Genomic DNA, 12,114 nt, shown 5'->3' with positions numbered 1-12,114 from the left:
AAATTTGTATTTCCCTGATGACTAGTAATATTGAATACTTTTCAATATGTTTATTGGCTATCTGTGTATGTTCTCTTATGAAGCATCTTTTAAATCTTTTGCCCATTTTAAATCGGGTTAAAAGGTTTTTTTTTTTTTTTAATTATTGAGTAAGGGTTTTCTAGGTGGCTTAGTTGGTTAAATGTTTCTGCCTTCAGCTCAGGTCATGAACCCAGGATCCTGGGATCCCTGTGTTGGGCTCCCTGCTTAGTGGGGAGTCTGCTTTTCCCTCTCCCTCTGCCCCCACCATGCCCTCTCTCTTTTAAAGAAATAAAATCTTAATAAAAAATTCTTCCGTTATAGGAGTTCTTTATTTAACCTCTTTACCAGTCCTTTGTCAGATATATATTTTGTAACTATTTTATAATGATCTGTGGCTTGCCTATTTGTCTTCTTGATGTCTTTTAATAAGCAAAAGTTACAAATTTTGATTCATTCTAATCATTTCTTTTTCTTTTATGTCTATCAGTTTCTGTGTCCTGTTTAAGAAATCTTTGCTATTGCTGTGAAGGCATTCTACTCTTTTTCTTTCTGAAAGGTTTATGGCTTTAGCTTTTACATTTAGGTCTACATCCACCTTGAAATAATTTTTGTATATGATATGGGGAGGGAGTCAAAGTTGATTTTTTTCATACGGCTCTCCAGTTGTTCCAGTTCATGAAAGTCTTTCCTTTTTTCATTGACTAGTTTTCTTATTGGACAGTTTTGTTGCTTTTGTTGAAAAGCAACATTTTAAGTGTGGGTCCATTTCTGGACTCTGTTCTGTTTCATTGATCTGTTTGTCTGTCCTTGTACCAATACCACACTGTCTTTGCTGTAAGCAGCTTTATAAAGTTAGTTTTGAAGCCCAGTAGTGGAAGTCCTCCAGTTTTGTTCTTTTTAAAGATTGTTTTAAATGTTCTAGGTCCTTTGCATTTTCATATAAATACTAGAAGTAGGTTTTCAGTTTCTACACATACCCACACACCCACCCTGGGTTTATTATTAGAATTACATTGACTTGATAGCTCAGGCTGGGAGGAATTGATTCATAGCAATATTGAATTTTCCAGTCTATGAAATTTATTTAGGTTTTCTTCTTTCTTTCTTTCTTTCTTTTTTAAAGATTTGATTTACTTATTTAACAGAGAGAGACACAGCGAGAGAGGGAACAGAAGCAGGGGGAGTGGGAGAGTGAGAGGCAGACTCCCTGCTAAGCAGGGAGCCTGACGTGAGGTTCAGTCCCAGGACTCTGGGATCATGACCTGAGCAGAAAGCAGATGCTTAATGACTGAGCCACCCAGGTGCACCTAGGTTTATTTTTAAGCAATGTTTTGGAGTTGTTAGTACAGAGATCATATACATATTTTGTTGAATTTATTCCGAAGTATCTTGCATTTTTTGATGCTCTTGTAAATTATTTTCATTTGTTGCTAACATGTTATCATAATTAGTTTATGTGTATTGATTTTGTTTCTTGAAACCTTGCCAAATGCTTTTAGTCCTACTAGTTGCTTTGTAGACTTTTTAGATTTTCAACATAAATAACCAACCATGTCACCTGTGGATAAAGATAGTTTTGCATCTTCCTTTCTAATCTTTGTGTTTTTTAATTCTTTTTCTTGCCTTATTTCATGGTCTAGAACTTCCAGTAAAATGTTGAATAGAAGTGATGACAGTGGACTTCTTGGCTTTGTTGGGATCATGGAGGAGAAAGTACTCCATATTTCTCTGTGAAATATGGTGTCAACCATGAATTTGTCGTAGATGTCCTTTATTGTGTTGAGGAAGTTCCTTTCTATTCCTAGTTTGCCGAACATTTATCTTGTATAGTTGTTGAATTTTGTCAACTGTTCTTTCTGTGTGTTTTGAAATGATCATAATTTTCCTTCTATTAATATAGTGAATTACAGTGACTGATTTTTTTTATATTCAACATAAAAAGCTGTAAATTTCTCTTTAAGTATTGCTTTGTAGCATGGTTTTAATGGGTTGATCTAGATTTTTATTTTTCAGAAGTGGATTATTTTGCCCATGGATTAGCCAATTGGTGGATTACAGATTTGTAGCTGGTCAGAATGCACGGTTATGCCCAAGTAGTGGAAGTTTGAGATAGGAAAACAGCAGGAATGGCAGGGCCTTTGTTTGTTCCATCTCTGACATTCAAGTAGAATTTGTTGGTGAAGTATGATCTGATTTTATTTTTAGCCATTTAGTAAAGCTTACCTTATGGGGAAGACCATGTCATCCACATTTGTCTTTAGGTATGCCCTAATTCATGGTATTGGATTATGGTAGGCTATTTCTTTAAAGTGATGACATTGTTTCCAGTTGGGCAGAGGAAGGTTGAGTGCTGAAGGATACCATAGGAAGGGGATGGACACCAGTCCAGGAAATGAAGGTCAGCCAGCATTATCACTACCACTTCTTGTGTTCTAGGCACTGACCAGATGCTGTGCACTATTAACATGTAATCCTCTCAGTGGCTCATGAGTCAGCTACAGCTGAGGAAATATAGGCCCCTGGGGATTAGATTACCCATCAGAGGTGACATAGTGACCAAAATGGGTCTAGAGCCCAGGTCTGCCAGACTTCAAAGCTGTTGGACTTTTCCCAGGTAACATCTACCCTTTCATATTGTGGAATATCAGAACATCTGAATTTTGGAGTGAATCTTTGAGCTTTAAGGATAAAGTTGTAATAAAGTTCCCAAGATAATCCATTAGTTGATACCATCTATCTTAGTGATTTAATAATAGAGCTGCTATTACACTTGGCCTATTGAATGCCAAGCTTGGTGCTCCATAAGATAGGAGAAAACCTACTTTTTAGAATAAGTCAATAATCGCAGGAATTCTTAGCATGAAATGTGGTTGTCAAATGTAAATGAGACCCCAGAATTATTTACTTGTGGGATATGGTTCTTTAAGCAGGCCATAAAGCAGATCTGTCAGGTGAGACCTATTTTCTCGACGACTTCCATATTGCAGAATCGGGTGATACATTCTCAAGGAACAAATCCTTTGTTGAGTATGGTTAACTTTGATAAAGAAAGAATGTGGAAGATTCCACAGGATAGTGGGATAGGAGTATTAGGAGGACTGGCTCTACCCTGCACCATACTGCCTGGTTTTGCACCATCACTTGCTTTGTTCTGTGATCTTGGCCCAGTGACGTAAAAATTTGTGCTTTAGTTTTACCATCTGTAAAATAGGGAGAAAAATGTATCACTATTTAGAATAATCATTGTGAGGATTAATGAATTAGCATGTATATAAAGTGCTTAAAGCCTAACTCTGGTTTCTCTTCAGATCGCATAAATCTTAAAGCCTGGTGCATAGTCCACTCTCTCCCTGAACATTAGCTATTATTATTGTTATGTATACTACTATTTCTGTAAGTATAATTGTGACATTTACTTCTTAATCTTCAGCAGAATCTCCTTGCCTGCTTTAGTTTGGTCAGCCCAACCAAGAATTGCCCCAAGCTAGGTGTTCCCCTCTTCTCCTTGTGTGAGGCAGGGCAGGACTCTATTCAGAATTTTTTCTATTCCTCCCAGTACCAAACAGTGCCACGCGCTTAGGTGGCCTCCCTGGAGTTGCTTTGCTGAATCATCTGTTGTTAAAGAATAAACTGCTCTTTGCCGCCTCCTCCCCTGGGAGCATCTGTGCAGCTACGTGTGTGTCAGAAACAGGGTTGCATAGCCCCTCCAGCCCCTCGTGGTGGGAGATGAGTGGCTGGCCCCATCCGGAGGTACCCCTGTCCTCCAAGTGCATTTTAAGTATGCCAAGCAGTCCGCTTGTGATGAAGACTTTCCCAAGCTTGGGAGAAATCCACCTGGTGAGCTTTGCCTGACCAGGTAACAGATAAAAACTTAATTATAAAAGGCAGATTTAATCTAGATGGTCACGAAAGGAAAAGAGCACACACAGTTGTCCCACTTCCCCAGAAGGTACTATTGTCTGTTCCATGATAGCCTTTCCCTGGAAGACCTTTTCAATTTGAAGCTGTATGTTGTCCAGCAGGTTGATTTGTTGTTTGCTAATTCCGTATGATTTTACACATAGTAGGTACCCAAGAAGAGTTGGTTGCAAGAATAACTTAAAATTCGTTAAAATGAGGGATGCGGCCCCTTCCTCCCTTCGTTTATCCCTCTGTTTAGTCACTTACTAATGCATTCATGGGTTTGTGTGTTCATCTGTTTTCCCCACATTTCTTACGCCCCTCCCTCCTCTGGGCCAGATAGGGCCTAAGCAGAGCTCAGGGACTCAGATGTATGTAACAAGACCTCAGCCCTGGTGGAGACTTTCTAGTGCTGCTGAACAGCCTGTCAGCAGAGGGGAGAGCCCAGGGCAGGGAGGAGCTGGGGCTAAGCCCCTGCAGATCTGGGATGATGGAGGGGTGCCTTCCAGCAGCACATTTAATGCCAGCCTAGTGAAATCTGCCTAATAAAAGAGTTCCCAAACCCTAGCAGGTGGTCTGCTGATTTTGGACAATATTCGTCTGTAAGGAGCTTTGTCCTGTAAACATTTTATTAGACCATTAAGTTGCCTGTACCCTCTCCCACATTTACTAATGCCAAAGAAGGCTGAGCATACGCTTCCATTTTTATGAAACTCTTGCTTTTCCAGAGGCTTATTCTTCGACCTAATTTATTCTGTGTCCTCATCCCACAGGTCTGGTTTAATTTGCTTGACTGGGATAACTGTCTGCAAGGGAGGGTTTTCCTGGACTAGGGGGATGAGCTTGATAACTTCCGGAGGCCCCTGCCTGCTGAGGAATTTGGGAGTGCAGTACAATTATATGCCTCTTAAAAATGATTCTTCTTGTAAAAAAATTATTGATAGCACAGCATTTTGGGAGTGGAGTGGGGTGTCCCCAAGTGTACCAGCGCATTTGGAACATGTCTTTGTCTTTGTCCTCCTTTTTCAAGTAGACATAATGACTCTGAGTATTTTACAATGCACCGTAATGCTGGTTTTCGGAATCCCTGATAAAGATGTAGGGGGATAAATGCGAAGCTTAAATCATCCTATTATTTAGTTTTGCATCTCTAGTGTTTCTTTAAGGAATATGGAACTGGATAAAGGAGCTGGGTTGTATGAGACATTCTGGGGCACCTTTCTGGGAGGGATTGCCTGCAGAAATTAGGTTCATCATAGGCAGAATCTTCCTTTCTTTTTGGCTTCCTAGTAGTGTTTCTAAAGCCTGTGTTAGAATTCTCCTAGGTCTCCAGGAGGAGGCAGGAGTTCCTCAGTGTCATTGGCTTGCTTGGAGGTATTTGACCAGCCATTAACCTTGAAAAATTATGCTTGTTTTTATCAGGCACATTTTGAATCCAAGCATTAGAGGAGGGGGTGATGGGATATGCCCGTCTCTGCTGTGGGAATTAACTTGGCTTGGAGCATACCAGTCACTTCTGTCCATGTACACATAGAACACGAGTCTATGTGGAAAACTGAACCTCCCTGAAAAAGGACGTGATGAGGGTTTGACATAAACAGCTGTGTAAAACAGGATTGCTACCTATAGTTTCTCTAGTGAGAAGACCTTTGGAGATGAGGGGCGGACGTGGATAAAGGTGTTTGCTCGGCTGGTGTTCTTTCTGATCCTCACGATGACGAGCAAGGTAGGTAGTTTTGGCTTTGTGTAGCCGATGAGCAAACAGGCACAGAAAGTGCAGCACTGGAGTTGGAACACCATCTTCTTCCCTCTGCTTATCTCAGGGCTGGTCAGGAGACAGAATGGAATAGGGTCTAGAGAAGGCTTTACCCCGCCCACTCAGAAGCCCACCTGCAGGGGGGCAGCTCATCTTCTAGGAAGAGTGGTGGTGGGCAGGAGCCCGCACTAGACTCAGGCTTGGCTCTCTGCACTTAACACTGCCCCACATTTGAATGGGCCCCTCCACAGCTTGAGTTTAAGAAAATTGAATCTTTGAAAAGCTGAACAAGAAAAGAGTGCATTTATTACTGTAATTCAGGACTTTTTGCTTAATTTTAAAACTCAACTTGAGTAAGAGCCTTATACAACCATGTTTAAAAATGGTGGGCCCGCCCTCCCTTGGTTTTCCTTCTCCTCTCTCCCTCCCTTCCTTTCAATTTAGGAATCAGTTGTCATTTGACCTCAACTTCCCTTGAAAATAAGTGGGGGCTTGGGGAAGGTTCTGTGGAAGCAAGTCTTTCTGGAGTGTGTCACCTTTTTCTGTTGCCCCCCACGAAATTTATTTTAACTGGGAACTGTGGAGAGGAGCCAACCTTGTTTGATTGTAGTGTCAAATGAACTCAAGTTTCCAGGGAGCCTGGGACTCTTGGGTTGCCAAGTTAAGGGGTCTAGGACTTTTGGATCTGTAAAATCATAATCTCACAGAATCCTTTCCAAAACCACCTACCTCTCTCCTGCAGACACATTCTTTATGCAAACATACACACATGGATTTAAGCAAAGTAAGGATAAAGTAAATTGGGCCTTTGACTCAGCGTGTCTATTGATGTTTAAAGATAGAATGCAGGGTGCTGGCTGACACAGCCTTTTTTTCTTTGTTGTTAACAATTTGTGTTCAGCATTCCCCAGTTAGATCTGATAGTGGATGGATCGCTCAGTAAAGGTCTAGAGGAGGAGGTCCCTATTAATGGTCATTAAACCGTTCCCCGAGTGTTTTTGACAGGTGCTGCAGACAGTTTCGATACTCTTCTGGCTGCTGAATGAACTTATGGTTGGACTTCAGGCCTACTATTTCTGGCACCCTGTATCTCAGTTGTGACAAGGGTGCCAGGCTGATGGCAGCCACAGATCATCTGGGAAGTCAGCCTGCCTGTTCATCTCTTTTTCCTTTTTGGTAAACAATAAATTTCTTGTCTCAAGAGCCTGAATTGGCAGCACTGGGAAGACTCCAGGCAGCTGGGTTTGGGCTAAGTAGGAGAAAGTCATTTCAACAAGGCAGCTGTGACACCTGGGACTGCCTCACCCCTTTCTCTGTCACGCAGGTCTTCCAGAAAAAGCTCATCTCCCCTTTGGAGACTCAACCACTGGATGGTTGGTCAGGTGGCCTTTTTTCCTATTAGCACCCAGGTGTCTGTGCTTGCAGATTTCACTCTAATAGAAACCAAAGTTCCTTGACCTCACTGAGCCTCACTGTTTCACTCCATCCTTACCTCTGCTTCCTTTTCTTCATCTGTCCATGTTCTCATGTGTTTTGGATGCCGCTAACTCAGGAGCAGAAAGGATGACTAAGATGGTCCCACTTTCAAGGGGTTCCCAGTCTGGAGGGAGAGGGACTTGCAGCCAGATAAGCTGTTTTCTGAGTGCTGTGGGGGAGTGTCACCTTTACCTTGAGATATGTAAGGTCTAGTGCCTGTGCCCAAGGCGGTGTGTTGTCTGGATTGCCCTTGAAAATCCTTTTGGAAGGGGCCATGTTGAAGGTGAATCTCTTGTTTCTCAGCTCTGTGTGGCCCAGTTTTCCTCCAGCGTTGGAGTGGATTGCTCTGGCTGTGGTTGAGCATAGATGAAGTGATTGGCTAATGGCTGAGAGCCATGCGAGAAATATCTACCTTTTAAACACTAGAGTCTCAGCTCACCCAGTAAGATGGCCACCCTGTGAAAGGCCTGTGAGACCGGAGACAACTCAGGGATCACTTGGCACATCACCTTATTGAAGAGGGAAGGACACAAGTCCCAGTGCTTTCTCTCTCCCTTTCTTTCCTCATTGAATTCTTATAGTTACATTCCTGTGAGTTAAATACAAATGTGATGTGACTTCACTAAGTCTTTTAGTAGCATGAGAGGAACAACTTATTTCATGTAGGGAGGATGGGAAGAGTTCTTAAATGACATTTGAGTACATTTTTGAAGGATGAGGCAGGAGTAGAATTTGAGTAGATGGGGAAGAGGAGAACATTCTGGGCCAGTGTTTCCCAGAGCATACTTTGTAGAACATTCATGACATGGGATGCTATGTGTTATAGAAAAAGAAGAGAATTGGTCTGAGAAGTGCTGGTTAAACAAGGCTCAGTGACCTCACAGGACTTCTCAGAGCCTTTGATTTTTGACACTGTAGTGTGTTATGAATCCTGAAGAGCAGGATCTGGTATTTGGTGTTTCTCAAACTCACCTTGGAGGCCTGGTTTAGGCAGGGTAGACAGCACATGCAGAGTCATGTATGTTTGAAAGACCATGAACAACTCAGGAAAATGTGAATTTAGGTGTGTGAGTAGAGAACATGTGGGAGGGAAAGCGATTCAGGGGGCTTGGAGAGAAAAGATCAGCTTCTAGATAGTTGCTTTGGATGCTGGGTCAGTCTTTCTCAAACTCTAGTCCTTTTATTTTATTATTTTTTAAACTATAGTCTTTTAGAACCATCTTCATAGTCTCTTATCTCAATGCCATGTACATTCTGATTTAATATTTTTCTTTGAATCAATTCAGTTTTTAGATTTTAAATAATCATATGGAAATTTAATATCACCAAGACAACTGGAAACCTGTGTCCCTTCCCACAAATAGAGTAAACATACATGTGGGCACATGTGCATACGCATGTATGTGTGTGCACGCGCGCGCGCGCGCACACACACACACACACACACACACACACACACACGAGTTGTCAAACTCTAGCCTGACACAGGCTGTGAACTTGAGCCATGATTTGCTTTTGTGAAACGGGAGGTTAGGACATTTTAGAAAGGTGTCACATAGATCTTGCCCCCATTTGGACTTGCTCACTGTTCCATCAGAAAGTTTGAAAGAAGACCAAAAAATTCATAATTTTCTTACACTATATTACCAGATCATTCTGTCACTCAAAGCATCTCCCACTTGGGGATATACTGCTCTAGGCAGTGGGGGACTGCTGAACAGTTCTATAAATGAGTACCTATTCATGCTTTAGAAAGACGGTTTGTGCAGTTCTGTGGGTGGTGGTTGGCACGGGTAGTGCTGGAAGCAGGAAGGCTATAGCTTAAGAAAAAAAGAAGTCCAAGAGCGATGCAGAGGTCTGGGCTTTGGGACTACGTCTGTAGCAGGGGAGGAGGGACTGTTTCATTGTTTAGCAGAAAAAATGGGCAGGACTTGGGGATGAACGATGGAGAAAGGGGGTCCCAGACATGGCTTGGTTTCCTAGGTAGGGCATAGGGCATAGGGCTGGGACTTAGTGGAGAGGCAGGAAGCATATTGACTTCAGGGTTTCTGGGGGAAGTCTCCATGGAGATGTTCTGAGATGTCCACCTTTTTTGAAATCTCTGGTGGTGGAAAGAACAACAGATTTTAGATTTTAAGATAAATCTGGGTTTGATTCCTGGCTCCACCCCAACATCTCTTGGGGCTTTAGTTTTCCCTTTGGACAGTGAAATTACAAAATCCAACCTTAAGGATTGCTGGCGGGGTTACTGTAGGGAAGGGTGCCTGGGACAGCACGTGGCACAGAGCAGACGCCCAGAAATCAGGAATGATGACTTACGGTTCCTTCCGGCTTCACAATCACTTTCTGAGTTTTTAGAAAAAGCTAGCTTCAAAACCAACAGATTGTTACATGTTTTCTCTGGAGTGAAAGAAGCATTGAGTCCACATGTGTGCAGATGCTGGGCATTATTGTGGTAAGTGCACAGTTTAGTGTAGAAGGCACAGGCTGCTGACCTTTGTCCTCTGGTGAGTTGCTCATTGTGCTGCTGGGGGTTCAGAGGCTTGGTTCCACCAGGCCTCACTGACCTTCTTCCTTGTCCATTTCGGTTTGCTCCTGCTCGTACATTAGCAAAAACGGAAGGGCCTTGCCAGTCTGCTTATTGGCTTCACCAACTGCCCAGTGGCCTAAGACAGGTATAGTGGGGAAGGTGTGATTTGCAGTCAGATGGCCTCTGTCACTTACTGGCTGTGTGAGCCTGGGCAATAGCACTGCATTAAGTGTCTGTGTTTCATTCGCAAAAAATTACTAATGCCCACTTTGCAAAGTGGTTGGTACGTTTCGAGATAATATATGCAGAGAGCCTGTTTAGTCCTATGTGTAGCTGTGTTATATACTTCCAGTATAGGTATTACTGTTCTTAGTTATCTGTCATCTGTGAATCTGCTCATGATAGACAACTTCGCACCTCTGTAGGGATGTGGGGAGGTGGGTAGTAGTATGAAAGCCTTGGTCCAGAGATAATGCTCTCTCCCTTGATAATGCAACATATAAAAATCCAGGCTGGCCAAAAATAAAGTTACGTATACTGCTTCTCACTAGGAGGATGTTGGTGTGGAATGGGACTTTAGAAGACACTTCCAGTTTTCTTTTGAGGTTGTGGAAGGGTCAGGAGGTCAGGGGATTGGCCCAGCTTACATCTGAACAGGGGCTGGTCCTGACTTCTTCATAGGTATTCCTGCCACTGTCACTTAGTAGCTGAGTCAGCTTTCTCTGTTGCTCTGTCTGCTTCTCCCCGTGCTGGTCAGAGACTGGCTCCCGTGCCTGCCAAGAGCTTTGTGGGCCTTCGAGTCCTCTGCTTTTCAGGAGAGGCCCCGTAGAGCTCTCGCTGCACCTGGAGCTCTGCCTCTTGCTGATACTGAGTGCATAAGGTAATGACATGAGGCTGCCCCAGAGAAGGATTCGAAACTCATTGAGAATCCCATCCCTAGAACAGTGGTTAAAAGCTGTGTCAGCTTAGGGAACATTTGGTTTAAAGGCCTAGGAATTTTGCTTTGGCCTTCTCCTGTTTGGTGTTTGTAGAATGGCTTGTAAGGAAAATAGAAGCATGTTTGGAGGTATACTTTCTATCCTAGTTGAGACAGTGGAATCAAGAGCCCGGTCGTCTCTGTGGACTTTGGACGTTGAGCCAAAGCCAATACGATGAATGAGACAGGAGTGAGTGGACGAGTGTTGGGAGTTCCAGCTGGCTCCCAGCTTCCCCGAGCAGGGATGGACTGGTGCTGCCATGTCCACGAGCTCCCTCCTGGGCTGCTGTCTTGTGAGCACGGCATCCACATGCGAGGGAGCAACTTGCAGCCAGCACACACCAAGAGCACCGGCATCTGTCCTTGAGCTGGTGTTTTAGGAGGAACTCTGGCAACCTTCACTGACCCTTGGAGAGGTCTGGCCATCACACCACACCTTCTGCACCCGGATTGCCTTGAGGGAAGGCCTTGGCTAGGCAGAGTGACTGGAGACCGAGGAGCAGGAATCAAACACACCAGTTGGGATAGCTCTGTTAACTCATTGGTTGTGTGGCTTGGGCACACCTCTTCACCTGCCACATGGAGTTGGGGATTCCTCCAGGGAAGGGTCTGGGAGGCTGGCAGCAGGACAAGGGGAGAGGGCTTGGCATGTCGTGGCATGAGGTGGTATAGTAGAAAGTGCTTTTGCAGTCTAGCCAATTTAGAGGATTTGGGCAGGCATCATCATCTCTGGAAACATCAGTTTTCTTATCTGTACAGTGGGAATGTGGCACTTACCTCAGAGTAGACCCCTAGCCCTGTGCCATCTGGGACTTGGCAGAGGTCACTGACAGGGAGGTCTTGATTCTTCCTGAGGAAGGAGGAGCTCTGGAACTGTGGGTAGAGCGCCTCCATGCAGTGGCGGGGGCCCTTGGGTTGCTAAGCTGGGGCGTGGGGGGGAGTCAGACCAAGCCTGGGTGAGGACCAGGCTGGACTGAAGTGGCTTCTCATAGGCGACGCACAGAATAAATCTTAAATTCTGAGGACCATCAGACAGACACTTTCAGTCTTTTTTTTTTTTTTTAAAGATTTTACTTATTTATTTGACAGAGGTCACAGGTAGGCAGAGAGGCAGGCAGAGAGTGGAGGGGGAAGCAGGCTCCCTGCTGAGCAGAGAGCCCGATGTGGTGCTGCATCCCAGGAGCCTGGGATCATGACCCAAGCTGAAGGCAGAGGCTTTAACCCACTGAGCCACCCAGGTGCCCCAGACACTTTCAGTTTCAAAAGTTACATTCTTATTTTAATGTATATTAGGAAAAAACCCCAAATACCTATAATTTTCATGGAAGGTTTGGTTTTCTTTAGCTTTATTTTTTCAGTGTAAAAAAAAAAAGTGTGTCAATTTAAAGAAAAATATTAATAAACCAGGCAAGATTCTTCTTCAAGAATGTCAGATTTGTGAAAGGAACTCTCTCC

At 43.7% G+C, this 12,114-nt stretch overlaps 1 protein-coding gene across 5 annotated transcripts in view; it reads left to right on the top strand.

Annotated features, from left to right (window-relative positions):
• Window positions 1-12,114, top strand: part of EEFSEC (eukaryotic elongation factor, selenocysteine-tRNA specific) — a 249,570-nt gene that overhangs the window by 43,699 nt on the left and 193,757 nt on the right. Inside the window, exon 1 of one of the 5 annotated variants that reach the window (XM_032337040.1) lies at window positions 9,516-9,608. The exons of the other annotated variants lie outside the window; for them this stretch is intronic. Coding sequence (XP_032192931.1) covers window positions 9,581-9,608 — 28 coding nt within the window. The 5' untranslated portion in view covers window positions 9,516-9,580. Of the gene's footprint in view, window positions 1-9,515; window positions 9,609-12,114 lie in introns of those variants that run through there. 5 annotated transcript variants of the gene reach the window in all.

The sequence above is a fragment of the Mustela erminea genome, chromosome 1, assembly GCF_009829155.1.
Source record: "Mustela erminea isolate mMusErm1 chromosome 1, mMusErm1.Pri, whole genome shotgun sequence".
In the NCBI taxonomy this organism is placed as follows: domain Eukaryota; kingdom Metazoa; phylum Chordata; class Mammalia; order Carnivora; family Mustelidae; genus Mustela; species Mustela erminea.
This window is presented reverse-complemented; position numbering and strand designations above follow the sequence as displayed.